Below are 20,430 nucleotides of genomic sequence, written 5' to 3'. Positions count from 1 at the left end.
ATTCCTCCCAACTCCCTAAACCTATCTCTCTGACAATTCGCTCCAAAAAAACACTCTTAGTCTGTATAGCGCCCACAGCAGCAGCAGTACCGTCTAACACTAAGCTGCAGCAAGGAGGAAATGGTGGCGACGGGGCAAATGGCTGGTTCTTATAGGGCAAGGACATGTGACATACACAGCCAATGACACATGCCCTTGCTTGTGTGCATCACATGCACATTGCTGTGTGTGTGTGCACTGCTGATAGACTGAGAGACTGCACCGCCCCTCTGTAAATGCGGGAAAGAAAAAAAAAAAAAAGGAGATCGGCGTTATTCCAGCACAGATCTATCTAACCCCCCCGCCCACTATACACCATTAACAATGATAAACAGTTTTAATGTGCAAATCAAGCTAGGCTTTTGGTGAACAGTTATTGAACAGAAACTCGAACAGCTGAATTTTAAGCAAATTGTTCGGGTTCGTCGAACGACTCGAACACCGCTCATCTCTAATCATTACCCTCCGTTTCCTCTAAAAGGCTCATCATAATATTTTTCTAACTTGTCAGCACATTTACGTACGCTGACCTTTGGCTTTGTAGTTTACAGATCTGGGCAGGTAACGGTCAGAGTCTTCTAATCTCAGCGGGTAGTTGGATCCTCCAGGCTATACGTTCTATAGAAAAGGGATTTCAATGCCCAAAGTCACTTGGACAGTTTTGGGTGGAGGAGAATGTTGTGGTCTAGAGGCAAAATGGTGATCACATGATTATGATACGGCCGGACTACACCACCGATAAAGCAGCCACAGCTGGTGACTGAGAAGAATCTGTGACTTCTCTGCATTTATTGGTCACTACTCACCTGGGTAGTCATATGTAGGAATCTCCTTACACCGCTCATCACCCCTCACATATGTCTCTGTAATATTACTATGGGTCAGATCTTCACCCTGAAACAAATATTGTAAAAGTCACAGACAGATGGAGAAGTCACATCTATGATCAGCTCTAATCCTGCCATCTCCACCGTTCTCATTACACAAGCATAAAACATATAATACTGGTGGATAAAACAACACTGAACACAAGACCTTCACAGCCGTCTACACATTGTGACAGTCACTGGTAAGGTGATAGAGGGGAGATATGTGTCACTGCGCTTAACGGCGTCAGTGGTGTGAAACCAGAGCATTGTTCTCCAGCACACTACGTGTTGTGAGGGTTAAGTTGCATAAATAGGGCTGGTTTTATGTGGACCTTCACAGAGCGGGTGGGAGAAGGTCCACTTTATCTCCCCTGGCAGACCTGCCAGGACCTGCATGAGGTCATGATCATGTGACCAATCACATGATGGGGAAGTTACAGGCTTGGGGTGAAATAACCGAGCTCTACAGGCAGTCTGGGTTCAGCTAGCCTGGAGAGAGGACTCCAATTGTTTTGTTGCTGCTCCAGAGCGGGGGGGCACCCACAACATACAGACTGTGCTGCAGCATTTTGTTCTCTTTTGTTGTTTTGTTCCTGTTTTAGCCAAAAAGGCTGAGTTTGTTTTCCCCACAAGTTGGTTTATGCTGCCTTACATTAAAGAGACGGTGTTCCCATTTTTCCTACCTCTGTGTGCCGCCATGTGAGTGAACTGCCACAACATCATAAAGCCTCTTTCACACGTCTCCAGAACGTGAGGTGACAGTTTTCACACATACCGGAATGAATGGGTCTGTGCGCACGTCACCGTGTTTCCATGGACCGTGTGTCTGTGTGACCCACACGTAGACATGTCCGTTATTTCACTGTCAGCATGGAGGGCAAAACGTACTGCACACGTGCAAATGGAGAACACACATTGATGTCCTCCATGTGACACGCATCAGCACCGGGGAATAAGCGCTACAGTAAGCGCTGTTTCCCCTCGGCAGGTGCTGAAGACGGCTCTCATCATTCTCCCCTGCTCTGCCGGAGGTCGGCATGAGCAGAGGAGAATGATGAGAGTTATATTTAAGTCCGAACGATGACAGCAGGTGGGGGCTTTGGGGACTATTACTCCCATCATCTGACACCTGCTGCCGCTAATATCAGTGTCAGCAGGAGCAGATGATAGGGGTATTCCTCACCCGCCACCTGCAATATATCGAAATAAATGAATGAAAAACCCGGTGTGGGTTCCCCCTATTTTCTTGACCCAACCACGCAAAACTCACAGCTGGGGGCTGCAACCCTCAGCTGTCAGCTTCAGCAAGGTTGGTTATCAAGAATAGAGGGGGACCCACGATATTTTTATATTTATTTAAACAAATCATTTTAAAAAATGGCGTGGGGTCTCCCCCATTTTTGACAACCAGCTTTGCTAAAGCTCACAGCTGGGGACTAGTATTCTCAGGCTGGTATGGGGTCATGGATATTGACCCCCAGCCTAAAAACAGCAGCCTGCAGCTGCCTAGAAAAGGTGCATCTATTAGATGCGCCAATTTTGGCACTTTGTCCGACTCTTCCCACTTGCCCTGTAGCGGTGGCAAGAGGGGTTAATATTTGTGGGGTTGATTTCATCTTTGCATTGTCAGGTGACATCAAGCCCACAGTTTAGTAATGGAGAAGTGTCTAAGACATCTCTCCATTACTAATTCTATAGTTATATGGTAAATAAAGACACAGCCACAATAAAGTCCTTTAATTGAAAAAATGACTACTTTAATATTCTCAATTAAACCATACTTATGACCTTGACTAATTCCACCAAAGCCCTCGATCTCCTGTAATAAAAATAAAATAACAAAACAATAATATACCATACCTGTCTGTCATTCTGTCTCATGCCATAATCCATGTCTGGGGGATAATTAGTTTTCAACCTGGATGGTGCCAAGATGCGACCGTCCAGGCTGAGAACCACTGGTGAATGAGCTGAGGAGAGCGCAGCATCATTTACCAGCGGTGACATCATCGAGGCCGGGCTGAACTGCGGTGACCTAAGGACGTGGGAAAATGCTAGTGATGATGTCACCGCTTGTCACTGAGGCTGCGCTCGCAGCAGCTCATTCACCAGTGGTTTTCAGCCTGGACGGTCGCATCTTGGCACTGTCCAGCTTGAAAACTATTTAGCCCCCAGACATGGATTACAGCATGGGACAGAACAACGGACAGGTATGGTATATTGTTTTTTTATTTTACTTTTATTATAGATCGAGGACTTCGGTGGAATTAGACGATGCAGTAACTATGCTTTAATTGAGATTAATAAAGGAGTCTGTTATTTTTTCAATTAAAGGATTTTATTCTGGCTGTGTCTTTATTTACATACTGTATAGCTATAGAATTAGTAATGGATAAGTGTCTTCAGGGCTGCCACTAGGAATTTCGGGGCCCCATACTGGCAAAATTTTCGGGGCCCCTTTGAGACTCCGCCCAAGCTCCACCCCAGCCCCGCCTCCACCCTTCAAACTGTCCAAAGTCCCACCGCTCTCTCTTGAAAAAACTCCACTTCTCTCCAATCACACATTAACAGTTCCCATCACCAGATCACACATATAGCCAGCAGCTTTTGTTTTAGCCAAAATATTTTTCTAATCTGCCACCACAACAAGGCAGACTCTTTTGGCCGAGCTCTACTCTACGCTAATCTATAAAAAATTTGTTAAAGTATGCAATACAATTTAGGTATATTTTTATTTATTTTTCAATTTTTAATATGACCAATAATATCATATACAAGGGACAAATACCACTGCACCATGACCAGATCACATATTCCCACCACAGTGACCGAATAATACCAGATACAAGGGACAAATACCACTGCACCATGTCCAGATCACATATTACCACCACAGTGACCGAATAATACCACATACAAGGAACTAATACCACCACACCATGACCAGACCACATATTACCACCACAGTGACCTATACCACATACAAGGAACATATACTGCCACACCATGACCAGACCACATATTACCACCACATGGTGATGAATAATACTACATACAGGGAACAAATATCGTTACAACATGGCCGGAGAACATATTACCACCACATAGTGACTGAATATTAAAATACTGATCATTAATAAAAAAACGCAATACTATCACCAAAAGGGCCATTATACACAGGAGATCTGTACTAAGTATGCAGTGTCTGTGTACAGGTAATACAGTGATCACCGGTGACATTGTACACAGGAGCTCTGTATATAGTGTCAGTGTAAAAGTAATACAGTGAGCACTGGTGACATTGTACACAGGACCACTGTATATAGTATACAGTGTATAGTCTCAGTGTACAGGTAACACACTGACTCACCAGTGACGTCTCTAGGTGTATTTCTTCAACTTCCCTTTTCTTCTTAATCCAGCACAGACCACCATCACTTCTTCCAGCCAGGAGTCATCTCTACAGGAAATAACAGTTATCTAGAGCTCCGCTTGCAGAACACATTACTTAATCTAACTTATCATAGTGTCGCTCTGCACAGTAACAGGACCGCCCCCCCATTTAAAACAGTATACTCAAAAAATAAAATAAACACATCACTGCAGTAATAATATCCCTTAATTAGCCCCTATGGTAATAATATCCCCCAGCCTGGCCCCATGTATCTCATTCCTGGCTCCAGCCATATGTTTTCCCATTCTGCCCTCATGAGTATCCATCCTGCCCCATCTGTTCCCATGATCCTGCACCATCTGTCCCCATGATCCTGCTTCATCTGTCCCCATGATTCTAACCCAACTGTCCCCATGATCCTGCCCCATCTGTCGCCATGATCCTGCCCCATCTGTCCCCATGATCCTGCCCCAACTGTCCCCATGATCCTGCTCCATCTGTCCCCATGATCCTGCTCCATCTGTCCCCATGATCCTGCCCCATCTGTCCCCATGATCCTGCCCCATCTGTCCCCATGATCCTGCCCCATCTGTCCCCATGATTCTGCCCCATCCGTGTTGTTTCCATTCCTGCCCCATGTTGCTTCCATTCCTGCCCCGTGTTGTTTCCATTCCTGCCCCATGTTGCTTCCATTCCTGCCCCGTGTTTTCATTCTGCCCCGTGTTGTTTCCATTCCTGCCCCATGTTGCTTCCATTCCTGCCCCGTGTTTTCATTCTGCCCCGTGTTGTTTTCATTCTGCCCTGTGTTTTCATTCTGCCCTGTGTTGTTTTCATTCTGCCCTCTGTGTTGTCTACATTCTGCCCCGTGTTTTCTTCATTCTGCCCCCTGTGTTGTTTTCATTCTGCCCCCTGTGTTTTCTTTATTCCTGCCCCCTGTGTCTCCAATCTGCCCCGGGCTTGCCGCATTCAGTAAAAAAAAACAAAAACAGAACAGCTTTCTTCTTACCTGGCCGGGCTCCAGCACCGACGTCCATCCTAGACATTTCAGCGCGGACTCACCGGCAAATGACAATGACGTCATACGCAGGCGACGTGCGCGCTGACGTCAGCTGCCAACCTTCGATTGGCTGGCGGCTTTAACTATTGCCTTGCGGGCCCAGACCGGCCCACAAAGCAATAGAACCTGCGTCTCGGGGCCCGGGCCCGATGGGCAGATGAGACGGGGCCCTCTCTGCCCACTGGGCCCCATACGCCAGTCAGGGCAGTAATGCCCTGATAGCGGCCCTGGGTGTCTTATAGACACTTCTCCATTACTAAGCCATGGGCTTCATGTCACCTGACAATACAAAGGTGACATTAACCCCACTAATATTAACCCCAATTGCCACCGCTACAGGGCAAGTGGGAAGACCCACGCAAAGCACCATAATTGGCGCATCTAATAGATGCGCCTTTTCTGGGCAGCTGTGGGCTGCTGTTTTTAGGCTGGAGGGGGCCTAAAGCAATGGCCCCTTACCAGCATGAAAATACCAGCCCCCAGCTGTGAGCTTTAGCGAGGTAGGTTGCCAAAAATGCAGGGGACCCCATGCCGTTTTTGTTAAATTACTTATTAAAATATTTAAAAACAAACATAGCATGGGGACCCCAGTGTGAGTATATGGCCGCTTACTGAAGACTATCGGACAAATTAAAGTAGAGCAGAGTCCACCGCTCTAAGGCTACGTTCACATTTGCGTTGCGTCGGGCGCAGGTTCGGCGACGCATAGCGGCGCATGCGTTATGCGCCCCTATATTTAACATGGGGGCGCATGAACATGCGTTGTCTTGCGTTTTGTGACGCATGCGTCATTTTTGGCGCAAGCGTCAGGGCGCACAGGACGCTGCATGATGCATTTTTTTTGCGCCAAAAATCATGCCAAAATTGGACACATGCGTCACAAAAAGCAGCGTTTTGCATGCGTTGTGCGTTGCGTCAACGACGCTGCGCCGCACAACGCAAATGTGAACGTAGCCTAAGGCCGCCGTCACACTAGCAGTATTTGGTCAGTATTTTACATCAGTATTTGTAGCCAAAATGAGGAGTGGGTGATAAATACAGAAGTGGTGCATATGTTTCTATTCTACTTTTCCTCTAATTGTTCCACTCCTGGTTTTGGCTTACAAATACTGATGTGATACAGGAAAGAAATATATCTTGGTACCGTGTTAGCCAGTAGATAGAAAAATATTTAGAATTGAGAGTCCTCAGTGGCTGATACCTTTTAATGGCTAACTGAAAGTTATCAACCACTGAGGACTCTCAATTCTAAATACTGATGTAAAATACTGACCAAATACTGATAGTGTGACGGCAGACTAAGACAAAGACTTTTTCCAGCACAGAGCACCGGTTACATCAATATCATTGTACATTAAGTTAATTTGCTTGATGTGTTTTCTTAGTGATTTTCTTGCTTTATTTTATTATTGATTTTCTTGCACATCAGTTCATGCTCAGGAATCAATGTTTCTATTCAGTGGCAGTCAGCAGAGGAAGACGAGCAGGCTAGAGTTTCTGTGAACCTAAAGGTACCGTCACACTCAGCAACTTTACAATGAGAACGACAACGATCCATGACGTTGCAGCGTCCTGGATAGCGATCTCGTTGTGTTTGACACGCAGCAGCGATCTGGATCCCACTGTGATACCGCTGGTCGGAGCTAGAAGTCCAGAACTTTATTTGGTCGTCAGATCAGCGTGTATCGTCGTGTTTGACAGCAAAAGCAACGATGCCAGCAATCTATTTACATGGAGCGTGAATGATAAGTGAGTCGCCGTTACACCACTGGATCGCTCCTGCATCGTTCTGGAGCTGCTGTGTTTGACGTCTCTACAGCGACCCAACAGCGACGCTCCAGCGATCTAGTTTAGGTCGGATCGCTGTCTATATCGCTGGAGCGTCTCTTAGTGTAACGGTACCTTAAGGCCAGACTCTATCAATCTCATTTGTACCAAGGTCTCACTCCCATTGTACTCCCAAACCTAGGCCCATTGTGTGGGTGGGGATAGTAGACTCAGGGGAGCCATCACCACGGGAGGTCTCATATACAGTCCCAGCTGATGGAATATGCCTTGTTCTGTGAGCTAAAAAAAATGTTTAAGGGGGCGGGAGAAAAAGACATAGGGTTGAATCAGGCAGTTGTTGGAGGGATTTCGATGGAAGATGATCCAAGCTGGAATGGATGGATGATCTATGGAGCTTTGGAGATTGTTGGCTGGAGGGGTATCCATGAGCTACGGTCGGGATATCCATCGTCTGGAGGAACATAGGCTGTGACTGCACACTATAGCAGCTGGAGATACAAAATCTGTGGGCCAACCAAAAGTTGGGAGACAGTGGGCATCGCCTGGTATGGAGCCAGTGGAACTACTGATCTCAGATTGGGAACTTGTGGACTGAGGACATTGTATGTTGGCCATCCACCTGGATTTGTTGTACAACCATGGATGTATGGAATAAAAAAATTAGTTGCATCGTTAACCTGCCTAGGTGATTTTTATAACCCACAACCTCAGCTCTTCACACCCTCTATTCTTGATAACCAGCCTTGCTGAAGCTGACAGCTGAGGGTTGCAGCGCCCAGCTGTGATATTTGCCTGGTTGGTTCAAGAAAATAGGGGAGAACCCACACCGGGTTTTTCATTAATTTATTTCATTATATCGCAAGTGGCGGCTGAGGAATACCCCGATCATCCGCTCCTGCTGTCACTGTTATTAGCTGCAGAAAGTGTCGGATGACGGGAGTAAGAGTCCCAAAAGCCCCCACCTGCTGTCATCGTTCAGACTTTAATATAACTCATCATTCTCTTCTGCTCCTGACGATCGCCGGCAGAGCGGGGGAGAACGATGAGAGCCGTCTTCAGCACCCGCCACCGAGGAAACAGCGCTTACAGTAGCGCTTCTTCCCCTATGGCCGTCTGTGTGGTACTGAGGCGGTACATGGTTGCCACATGTGTGCCGCAAGTATTACACACACGGACACTGATATCTCCAGTATTGTTTTTTCCGGGACCGGAAATAAACGGAAGTGTGAAAGTCGCCTAAGGGAGATCTCATGACACCTTCTCTCCATCTACCTGATGATCCTGAGGAACAATGGGATCTTCTTGTTTACAGTCCTGTGGAAGAAGAGGACGGGGACATCTCTCTGGTGTTGTACTCTTACTGGATAGAACTGGAGGAAACACATACAGGGACTGAATTCATTCTTTACCTACAGATAATTATAGGCCGTGTGTATTTAGTCCTGTCCATTACCTGGTGATGTGAGGGGCTGGGGAACCTCCATCATGACGTCCTTGTACAGATCTCTGTGTCCTTCTAAATACTCCCACTCCTCCATGGAGAAATAGACGGCGACATCCTGACACCTTATAGGAACCTGACACATACAATGATACCGTCATCCCCCGATCCCTCCATAGTGTTACTGTATAATGTCCCAGCATTCCCAGCAGTGTCACCTCTCCAGTCAGCAGCTCAATCATCTTGTAGATGAGTTCTAGGATCTTCTGGTCATTGGTGTCCTCATGTATCAGGGGGTGAGGTGGAGGCCCCGTGATTGGGCTCAGGGGTCTTCCCCATCCCTCAGACACAGGGTCCTGACAGCGCTCACTAGAGGTCTTCTTCACTACTGTGTAATCCTGGTTATGGAGAGACACATTAATAAATCTCACTACAGACATTTCCAGAGTCCTCACCTCCCCAGTTCTGTCCATCTGTTATTCCCATAGATAAGAATGATGTAATGTGACGTCATCAGAATCTCTCACCTCTCCAGTAAGCCGGAAGAGGAGCTCTAGGGTGAGGTGTAATATCCTCTCCGCCATCTTGTCTCTGTCCATATCCATCCTTTATGGGTAAATCAGGAAATTCTCTTATATAGAAGATCTTCACTGAGAGGATCCGATATTGTAGAGACCTGAATGAGAAGATGAGCCGATGTAACATCATAAAAATCCTGTGTAATAATACAATTACTGGAGATAATAAGGGAAACATATGAGGAGATTTATTATTTTACAGTATTTAGTTTCCTTCTTTCCATCTACTAATAAAACCTATATATTTCGGCCACAGACAACAAGCAGTTTCTCCCTCGGAGTCGGCAGCTGAATACGTTCCTCATAGACTCATCTTCCATAACGCTAATTCTCGTCTCATTTCCCGACCCTGGAATCGGCATTAGTAATACTGCAGGAGATATTCATTACACGTGACAGGAGAAATAACGACTCCATGATGAGGACGACATCTCCATCTCCTACTGCGGCTCTAGGAACAGATCTGTCCAGAGTCGGTCACTGACTCCATCCCCACTGGCCTCTATATGGAGGTTTCCCGTCTTCCCCGCACTGGAATCTTCTATCACGTTAGATCTCAGCTCTGAGTCACACACAGAAGTTTGAGGCTTTTATAGGAGATTGTCGGTAAGAACAAGACAGGAGATATCTGAGGCCGATGTCTCCATGTACGGGGTTTATTTCTCCGGATATGATGGTTTTCTTTGGTACTTTCCCCCATTAGAAGGGACACCGGTGGATATTGGGGTCTTTACCTGCTACAGTCCGGGTGGGATTTACTCGGTCCAGTGGCCGTTGGACAAATATCACCATCAATTCCCCTCAGACTGAAGGAACATCGCTCCTCTACTCGGCTCTATGGATCCAGGATGAAATCCACTGCGGCCCCTGCAAGAAAAGAAGGAGGAAGAGCAGAAGTTGGGGGAGACCACCGTGGCCTGAGATTTCTACGGCTGCTCTGTGCACACAGGACCTGTGATGAGGTCACAGGAGGGGAGGAGTCAGGGGTCACATGATCAGGGGCCTCAGTGTATGCAGGACTCTGCTGTGCTGGGTGTCATGGTGCTGGATGAGGGGAAGTTTATGTGTGGGGTCAGGAGGGGTTTACAGTGTGGATGTAGCAGAGCCGTGTGTGTACGAGGTGTACGGAGCGGAGCCGTGTGTGTACGGGGTGTACGGAGCGGAGCCGTGTGTGTACGGGGTGTACGGAGCGGAGCCGTGTGTGTACGAGGTGTACGGAGCAGACCCGTGTGTGTACGAGGTGTACGGAGCGGAGCCGTGTGTGTACGAGGTGTACGGAGCGGAGCTGTGTGTGTACGAGGTGTACGGAGCGGAGCCGTGTGTACGAGGTGTACAGAGCGGAGCCGTGTGTATACGAGGTGTACAGAGCGGAGCCGTGTGTGTACGAGGTGTACGGAGCGGAGCCGTGTGTGTACGAGGTGTATGGAGTGGAGCCGTGTGTGTACGAGGTGTATGGAGTGGAGCCGTGTGTGTACAAAGTTTATGGACCCCCTGTGTACACTGTATACACCCGTATACCCCCAGCTTCAGTCACAGACCCCTCTGTGTACACTGTATACACCCGTATACCCCCAGCTTCGGTCGCAGACCCCTCTGTGTACGGTGTATACACCCGTATACCCCCAGCTTCGGTCATAGACCCCCCCTGTGTACACTGTATACACCCGTATACCCCCAGCTTCGGTCACAGACCCCTCTGTGTAAGCTGTATACACCCATATACTCCCTGCTTCGGTTACAGACCCCCCCGTTTAGGCTGTATACACCCGTATACCCCCAGCTTAGCTCTCAGACCCCCCAGCTCTCTATCCCCCTGTAGAACTGACCCTGGACACACACGGTAACACTGCGGCCGTCGGCCTCTCCTCTCTCGCACATCTACTGATAACATAAGATTAACAGAATCCAGCCCTACTCACTGAATTATGCCCATCAGCGGAGCTCGACACCCTATTAATTCGACATTGGCGCCCCCACTGCTCGGCCGCTGTCCCTCTAATATCCTATAAACATAATAAAACCCAACACTTTGCCGGCTCAAAAGGTTTAAAAATATCATAAACCCCATTTGTTTGGAGGCTCAGTTATTAAATGGATCCTTTGTATCTACAACTAGCACCACCCAATTATGAAACACCGGTAACGTATTAAATATGGAGCAATCTGAGCAGGGTAACAACAAGATTAGCACTCATCCATCAAAGTGTGCCTCAACGTGTTTCGCCCTGCCGCATCATCAGGAGACCCAATATAATGATGTCAGCTCATGATATATTATGTACATGTGTCCTCTATTGGAGGGTCCTTTTCAATAGCCCACTTGGCCAGACCACTCCTCAAACAGTCCCTCATTATCTGTTGAATGAACACAAAGATTCAATCGTCCTGCACATGCTCCGCACCACAACATGTGTTCCACACTGGGACTCATAGATAGAAGCATACTGGAGGGCGCGCCAAGTTCCAGAGAACATGCCCGGAAATAACGCAAAGTGCTGGAGCGCCCGGGCCATAAGTGACGCACATCCTCCGTTTCGTGTCATACTCCAGCGCTGGAACGCATGGACCAGAAGATCACTTGCTCCCATACTGGATTGATGTGTCCCAAGCTGGAACGCATGCCCAGCATATACCTGTAGTGATCAATGCCAATGTCAAATCAAAAGGAACTGACAATAGATATATGGGAGAGTCTGTGGGGCCATATAGTACCAACAGCTTCCTAAAGTGGGACAGCCACCACCCAGCCCCCTCACAAAGGTACTGTATACCCAAAGGGCAATTCCTCGGATTCAGGAGGAGCTGCTCTAGTATCTGGGAATTTCATAGCCAAGCAGGTGAGATGTATGGCCGGATAAGGGATAAAGGTTATCCCCAATATATTCTAGATTCAGTCCGCACTTTTGGAGAAAATAAGAATAGACCGTCCCTTTTACTGAATAAACAAAAGGAAAAAGAAGGCAGTTCCCAAAATGACGTTACAAGGCTTGATAGAAAACATGACCACATCAGAAATGTACTTAGGAGATGTTAGGACATCCTAAGAATGGATCTGGACCCTAGAGAGATGGTGGGGACTACCCGCATGATCACCTATAGGAGAGGACAATCTATGAGAGATCATTTTGTACAGTCTCCACAAAAAACCTACATATGGGGGTACATGGCTGGATAGAAAGACGTGTGTATTCTATAAGTGTGGAGACTCATTTCTGTAAATGGATGAGATCCAACAAATCTTTCACAAGGTCATCCACTGGGAGAACAGAGGGACTTGTCAAATTGTAAGACTGCTGGTGTAGTCTACGTAGCCACATATCTCTGTCCCTTGGATTATCTGGGGAAAATGGAGAGAGTTTAGAAGGAGGGAGAGTGAACCTTTGGGAGACATAAATTATCGTGATACCCCACTAGTGAGACTATTGAGAGGGACACACTATGAGGAGATGAATACAATCTGCTTCTCTGTGATAGAAGTGGTCAAACCTAGTCCCGGGTGGGAGATCATATAGGAATATGCTGAGAAGAGAAAGTGAGTGTATTTTCAGAATGGATTAACTTACCCTAAAAGGATTAAGTGAACAGATATCGTATGCTTGTTTTTGTAAACATAACCCGTGTTTGGACCATTCATCCGGACTTTCTCAAGCCATTTGCTACTTCTTTCCCTTTGTATAGCCTAGAAAATGGATTCCAATTATCCAAGCACACCACTGAAAGGAGGAATATTAAAAAATATATAATTTTATTCAAGGGTTTAATACACATAGTAAAAAATCATGAATCAAAAAGTAGCATGAAACATGTAGGAGGAGATGAACAAGAGGAAAATACTGAAGCAAGTAAGAGTGGTGGAGTGGAATAGTAACAGGTTATATGGGTAGGTGAATAGTGTTAAATATGTTTATTTTGCACATTTATTTAACCAGGACTATTTACCAGGCGCGTTACTCTTAAAGAAAAATGTCATGATATTTTCATAAAAAATGTAGTGGTTTATTGAATTGTCCACAGAAAAACCAGATTGCAGCAAAACATAAAATAGATGAAATAGTTACGAACAGATTGTCCATTTTTTCCTATCAGCGTTTGTTCCACATCTTTCCCAAAGTTCTGAATGGTAAAAGCCGTCTGTGTGAAGTCTGAAGTCATCATGGCTTCCAGCTGTTCCTTCCTTCTGTGACTTGTCTGACCTCCATGGAGAATGATGGTGAAGGCAGGAGGTGACAGCCCCCACGTGACAGCCCCTTCCCTCCTAAGAGACGTAATTATATATGTCCCACAAAACCACGTGTTCTCTCTATATGGTGTTAACTTATACTCTGAGCTACAGTATATATACAGTACATAAATAGCTTTTGTAATGTCAGCGAACGACAATGTGTTCAGTACAGAATTGAGAATAATTAATATTTAACAATTCCCCCTTTTGATGGTGACAGACATTGATTGGAACCCTCAAAGTAAACATATTAATAAGATCTTCTTTCTTCTTTGGCAAAATAATTTAATGTTCATAATAATATAATAATAATATTGTTGTACATACTCAATAACATAATATGTTGTTTAGTATGTTATATATTTTAAATGATTTCAACACTCCAATTAATTAATAGGAATTATAGAGCTATTGATATGGTCTCAATCAGATATATACACTCACCGGCCACTTTATTAGGTACACCATGCTAGTAACGGGTTGGACCCCCTTTTGCCTTCAGAACTGCCTCAATTCTTCGTGGCATAGATTCAACAAGGTGCTGGAAGCATTCCTCAGAGATTTTGGTCCATATTGACATGATGGCATCACACAGTTGCCACAGATTTGTCGGCTGCACATCCCAAAGATGCTCCATACAAGGCAGGATGGATCCATGCTTTCATGTTGTTTACGCCAAATTCTGACCCTACCATCCGAATGTCGCAGCAGAAATCGAGACTCATCAGACCAAGCAACGTTTTTCCAATCTTCTACTGTCCAATTTCGATGAGCTTGTACAAATTGTAGCCTCAGTTTCCTGTTCTTAGCTGAAAGGAGTGGTACCCGGTGTGGTCTTCTGCTGCTGTAGCCCATCTGCCTCAAAGTTCGACGCACTGTGCGTTCAGAGATGCTCTTAGGCCTACCTTGGTTGTAACGGGTGGCGATTTGAGTCACTGTTGCCTTTCTATCAGCTCGAACCAGTCTGCCCATTCTCTGACCTCTGGCATCAACAAGGCATTTCCGCCCACAGAACTGCCGCTCACTGGATTTTTTTTCTTTTTCGGACCATTCTCTGTAAACCCTAGAGATGGTTGTGCGTGAAAATCCCAGTAGATCAGCAGTTTCTGAAATACTCAGACCAGCCCTTCTGGCACCAACAACCATGCCACGTTCAAAGGCACTCAAATCACCTTTCTTCCCCATACTGATGCTCAGTTTGAACTGCAGGAGATTGTCTTGACCATGTCTACATGCCTAAATGCACTGAGTTGCCGCCATGTGATTGGCTGATTAGAAATTAAGTGTTAACAAGAAGTTGGACAGGTGTACCTAATAAAGTGGCCGGTGAGTGTATATAATTCCCCCACATGTGTTCAGTGGCCCATCCCCCAGTTGCTGAATTTCTGCCGTGTGTCCTACATGAAGCCCCCTCGTCCAGTTGCAAAGGTTCAGGGTCAGGCTTCATTGGGGATTGAGGGGAGGTAAGTTTGCCAGTGGACAATAGACTGGTGACATAATTCCCCACACGTGGGGGCTGGACACACCTCGGGTAGCTGGAGAGATATAACAGAGGACATGTGCTTGGGCCCGGTCTCTTGCTTCCTGGACGATCAGTGATGAACTCCTACCATGCTAATGTATCACTTATGACTTTATTGATTATGTGTTATTTTGAGTGACTGTTTATATTTATTATCTTTTATTAAGTAAATTCATTTTAGTTTATTCAATTGTCATGTGAGCATTTATTTATTCATCACAATTCTTTGAACCTTAACAAAACATATGTAAATTCATGTTATGGTAAACTGTGACCAATATTCATATAAAATCTATAATTATACTTCCCTATACATAATTGAAGCATCTCAGGTTCAATCATCATCTGATGTCATCTGCTCTTGATTTTGATGTCTTCTTCTTGGTTCTTTTAAAACAATCTTTATTATAATTCTTTTGAAAAAGATGATAGCATGTAGATATTGTAGAAACCGTGTATCATGTGTCAATCAAAGTCCATAAATTCAAATGTTGATAAGAAAACAATGTTCATAAATGAAATGTGGCTTTAATATCTGTGCAGTGTCACCTTTAGAGACCTGGACTTACATTGGCTCGCCTTGGATGGCATCTGGAATCTTCCACATCATCAGCACTGGTCTTGGAACAGGTGTGACATCTTTGGACAGCACAGCAAGAGTTAAATTGACTCTTCCTTGCTAAACATAGCACCATAACCAATCCTTAGTGCACAAAACACATGTCAACATTGTAGTGACAATTACCTTATTGTTTACCAGCTTTCATGGAAGTCTTATAGGTGATAGGAAACCACTGGAACATGATAAAACGTAATAACACAGTTCATCTTAGCATCATAGGATCATCGTCCTCTCCAATTGTGAGCGTCAGTTTAGATACTGTACTCATAGTTGTTGGTGATGGATACTGCAGTTGTGATTGTCAGTGGTGACATGAAATGCAATTGACAGTCTATTATTATTCAGAATTCTTAGCATTGTTACCTTGTGGAATTTCTGGATAGGGGCTTTTTCTTCTTGCAACCATTAAGAATCAATTGAATTTGGAAATATGAAAAGTCTTTATTAGCGTAACTTCTGTATCTTGATTGAAGTCTTCATTAGGCAGTGAACTGGTTCATGCAGCTTTACATGAACACCCGAGCCTTACACTATGGCTGGCTCGAATAACTAAAGCTATTGTTACCATCCACCTCTCGTGTCTCCCCTTTTCCTCCTAGTTTGTAAGCTTGCGAGCAGGGCCCTCATTCCTCTTGGTATGTATTTTGAACTGTGATTTCTGTTATGCTGTAATGTCTATTGTCTGTACAAGTCCCCTCTATAATTTGAAAAGTGCTGCGGAATATGTTGGCGCTATATAAATAAAATTATTATTATTATTATTCATTCCCTATTCTATACCAAATCTGGTAATTTACCTAACTTATAATATTCACAGCGTACCATAGCAATCAATAATATCCATATAATTGTTATCAGAATGTTAATATGGAATTTATATTTGGAAAAATAAAATAAATATAAATGATAATACATTATTAATAGTGCTGAGCGATACCTTCAGATATCGGAAAGTATCGGTATGAGATTGGATCGGACGATATTCAAAAAATATCGGATATCGCCGATACCGATACCAATGCAAGTCAATTGGACTAAAAAATATCGGAATTAAAATAAACCCTTTATTTCCTTGTAGGTTCATTCTACATGAAGGAAAACAACTAAGAATAATGTAGGATGTATTGGGGGAGGTGGTGGAGACATTAAAGGCACAGAGGTTTAGCCCAATCAAATAGAATAGCAGGAATTTTATTTATTTTTTTTAAGACGTTTGGAGTTACAAAGATATTGACTATGTTAAGATTTATTTTATTTTGTCAGATATTGATGTTTCACTACTTCCATGCCCTTCACCTTCTTTTTTACTTCTCCCACACTTTCTTCTTCATCATCCTCAGCAGCAGCATCTTTGACATCAACTTCTTCTTCACCTTATTCATCTTCTTCTTCATCTTCTACCTATTATTTTTTTGTTACATTCTTCATATTCTTTTTATTAAACTATTATTCTTCTTCATATTCTACTTCATCATATTCTTATTTGTGACAGGCATTCCTGTAGTTGTTATCTATAAAAGTTTGAAGATTACACCTTCCGTTCTGCCTGTCACAAAAGAGTTACAAAACGATTTGTCCGCGTTCAGTTGGGCCTGCAGCAGCAGGCTTTTTCCAGGGGCACCACGAGGAGGAACGGACTCACCGCCATACACTGCTTAGTCTTCTTCTGCTTATAATTTAGATAATATCTTTTGCTCTGATGTTTAGTCTTATGCTTAATGTTCTTCTGCTCTTTTTTCTGCAGCCTCTTGTTCTTCTGCTTCTCGGTCTTCCGGGTCGTCGTCTTTAGGGTCTTGAACTTGGAAATGAAGCAGAAGGTACAAGAAGGCTGAGAAAATGCAGAGAACCAGCTGATGGAACTGGAACTCGGATGGCTACCCGAAGGTCCAGGAGCCAATGGAACTACCGAGGACCAGCTGACGTTACTGGAACCCGGTTACTAAGTAGGAGGTACCCGTGCCAGAAAGCACTACCAAGGACCACCTGACGTTGGTGGAACTCGGCTACCCAGATGGAGGCACCTAAGCCAAAGGCTCTGCCCGGAACCAGCTGATGGTACTGGAACCAAGATGGGGAGCAGAAGGTACAAGAGCAAAAGACACTGCCAAGAACCAGCTGACGGTAATGGAACCCGGATGGGTATCCGAAGGTCCAAGAGCCAATGGAACTACCGAGGACCAGCTGACGTTACTGGAACCTGGTTACTAAGCAGGAGGTACCCGTGCCAGAAAGCACTACCAAGGACCACCTGACGTTGGTGGAACTCGGATACCCAGAAGGAGGCACCTAAGCCAAAGGCTCTGCCCGGAACCAGCTGACGGTACTGGAACCAGGATGGGGAGCAGAAGGTACAAGAGCAAAAGACACTGCCGAGAACCAGCTGACGGTAATGGAACCCGGATGGGTAGCCGAAGGTCCAACAGCCAATGGAACTACCGAGGACCAGCTGACGTTACTGGAACCCGGTTACTAAACAGGAGGTACCCGTGCCAGAAAGCACTACCAAGGACCACCTGACGTTGGTGGAACTCGGATACCCAGAAGGAGGCACCTAAGCCAAAGGCTCTGCCGGAAACCAGCTGATGGTACTGGAACCTGGGGGACCTATTCAAGATTGTCTTCCTAGAGCCCCAACTAGCAGTGTTGGAGACAAAGGTCAGCAGGGGGAGCAGAGTGTAGGCCGAAGCCTGCACTGGATGCAGCTAAGTGTCTGCTGTGTCTGGTTGGTGTTTGCAGGACACGTTGCCGGCTACACAGCAGGGGAACAGCTGACGTTACTGAACCCCACTGACACAGTGGCGAGTGTTTTTCTTGGTGCAGCCAGCACTTCCGAGCACCAACTGGCGGTGTTAGAGCCCAGGGACAGCAGGAGGAGCAGAGTGTAGGCTGAAGCCTAATTGGAGCAAATTGAAAGGGAACCTTTTAAACCCCCCCAGGCGTTAGTAACTAGAAGAGCCACCTTGTGCAGCAGTAATGCTGCACAAGGAAAAGGTGGCTCTTTTAATTAAGTTCCTTGCACACGCTGAATGAAACACTTCTAAAATTTTGCTCCTCATACCGTGAAACCGTCTCGGAGGCGGGACTTTCCTTCTTAATGAGACGAAGGACAGCTGTCAAAAATTCCCCCTTGGTGCTGGGCGCAGGCTCCTGAACGTTGCTTTTTTGTGTTCCGGAGTCTGCGCTGTTGTGTTATCCCTTGGCCATGCGCTGTTACTGCGCATGCCCATGAATCCCAGCCCCGCAGTGTCTTCTGATTTATTTACACTGCGGGGCTGGGATTCATGGCCTTGCGCAGTAAATATCTTTGCCTCTCACTCATGTCCTTACGCCTGCTTCAGACTGTGCGGCGTCAGCTGATCCCTTATTGCATGCCTTGGTCGTGAAACCGCCAAGTCTGAAGAAGGCGGAAGGAGATGAGTGAAAGGCAAAGATATGCACTGCGCATGCCCATGAATACCAGCCCCGCAGTGAGAATAAATAAGACACTGTGGGGCGTGATCTCGGGCAGGGCGGTCACACAGGCGCAGCCAGCCTGACAACAAATTATGTCAGAAGACGGGCATCGCTAACTGCGCATGGCCAAGAGATAACATAACAGCGCAGGCTCCGGGACAGATTCAAACAATGCTGAGGAGGCGGCACACGGCACCAAGGGGGTTGCTGCGTGTCATTACAAAGGAAAGTCACACCTCCGGGACGGTTAATCGGTATCAGGGGACACATTTTATAAGTGTTTAGTTCTGCGTGTGCAATGAGTATAACAAAAAGAGCCACCTTGTCCAAATGCAGCATTAGTGCAGGTTCCCTTTAATTTTTGTTGTAGTGTCTGCGTGGCGTTTGCAGGACACGTTGCCGGCTACACAGCAGGAGAACAGCTGGCGTTACTGAACCCCACTGTCACAGTGGCGAGTGTTTTTCTCTGTGCAGCCAGCACTTCTGGAGCACCAACTGGCGTTGTTAGAGCCCAGTGAATCAAGGAGGAGCAGAGTGTAGGCTGAAGCCTGCACTGGAGGCAGCTGTGTCTGTTGTGTCTGCATGACTCTTTGTTTCTGCAGGTATTTTTAACCACATTAGATGCTTGTTGTGCAAGAATCATACCTTGTCCAATGGTTTCGATTATCTCAAAGGGACCTTCCCAGTTACTTTCCCATGGTCCACTCTCCCTGAAAGTTTTAATCATCATCTTGAATTTGGATTCATATGGTGTCTCCATTCTCTGCATTCTTGATGCAACATGTGGAAGAATAGTTTTCCGGCAACAATTGTAACCATTTGGACCTTGCAGCAGCATCTTTTTGAGGTGTGAACAAAAATGGTTCAATTGGAAAAATCAATGGCATTTTTCTTCCCGTCATTAGTTCAAAAAGAGTAAATTGAGTTGTGGAAGAAGTTGTTCCTCTCACACTCAACAGTACCAAAGGTACGGCATCAACCCAAGTATTGCCTTTGTCCAATAACATTTTGGCAATTCTGGATTTTATTGTTCTATTCATCCTTTCCACAATACCAGCAGACTGTGGAAGGTAAGGTACATGGAATTGTTGTTGTTCCCCTAGAATAGTACAAACTGCTTGCATGACTTTTCCTGTAAAATGACTTCCTCGATCAGATGAGATCATTCTTGGGATCCCCAAGTACAAAAGACATGATTAACTAATGCTCTAGCTGTAGACAAAGCATCATCTTTCCTGACAGGTAATATTTCAACCCATTTAGAAAAAACATTTACTACAACCAATGCATACCTGAGACCATTTTTACCTGATGGTAACGGTCCAATGTAGTCGATTTGTAACGTAGACCATGGACCATCTGCCGGTACGGTTTGGAGTAGTGGCGGGCGGTTTCTGTCCTTTTGGTCTTGGATAAATTTGGGCACAAATGAGACATAATTGAAC

General features: G+C 45.5%; 1 protein-coding gene across 1 annotated transcript in view; it reads right to left on the bottom strand.

Annotated features, from left to right (window-relative positions):
* Positions 1–19,754, bottom strand: part of LOC143768241 (uncharacterized) — a 187,554-nt gene extending 167,800 nt beyond the window's left edge. The window contains exons 1-5 of the mRNA XM_077256934.1: positions 19,631–19,754; positions 15,480–15,549; positions 11,712–11,799; positions 8,807–8,986; positions 8,601–8,724 (exon numbers count right to left, since the gene is read on the bottom strand). Of these exons, the coding sequence (XP_077113049.1) occupies positions 8,601–8,724; positions 8,807–8,986; positions 11,712–11,799; positions 15,480–15,549; positions 19,631–19,754 (586 nt within the window). The remainder of the gene's footprint in view (positions 1–8,600; positions 8,725–8,806; positions 8,987–11,711; positions 11,800–15,479; positions 15,550–19,630) is intronic.
* Positions 19,755–20,430: the final 676 nt, after the last annotated feature.

This window comes from Ranitomeya variabilis, chromosome 4, assembly GCF_051348905.1.
Source record: "Ranitomeya variabilis isolate aRanVar5 chromosome 4, aRanVar5.hap1, whole genome shotgun sequence".
Classification (NCBI taxonomy): domain Eukaryota; kingdom Metazoa; phylum Chordata; class Amphibia; order Anura; family Dendrobatidae; genus Ranitomeya; species Ranitomeya variabilis.
Note: the sequence above shows the minus strand (reverse complement) of the source record. Positions and strands in the feature narration are given on the sequence as shown.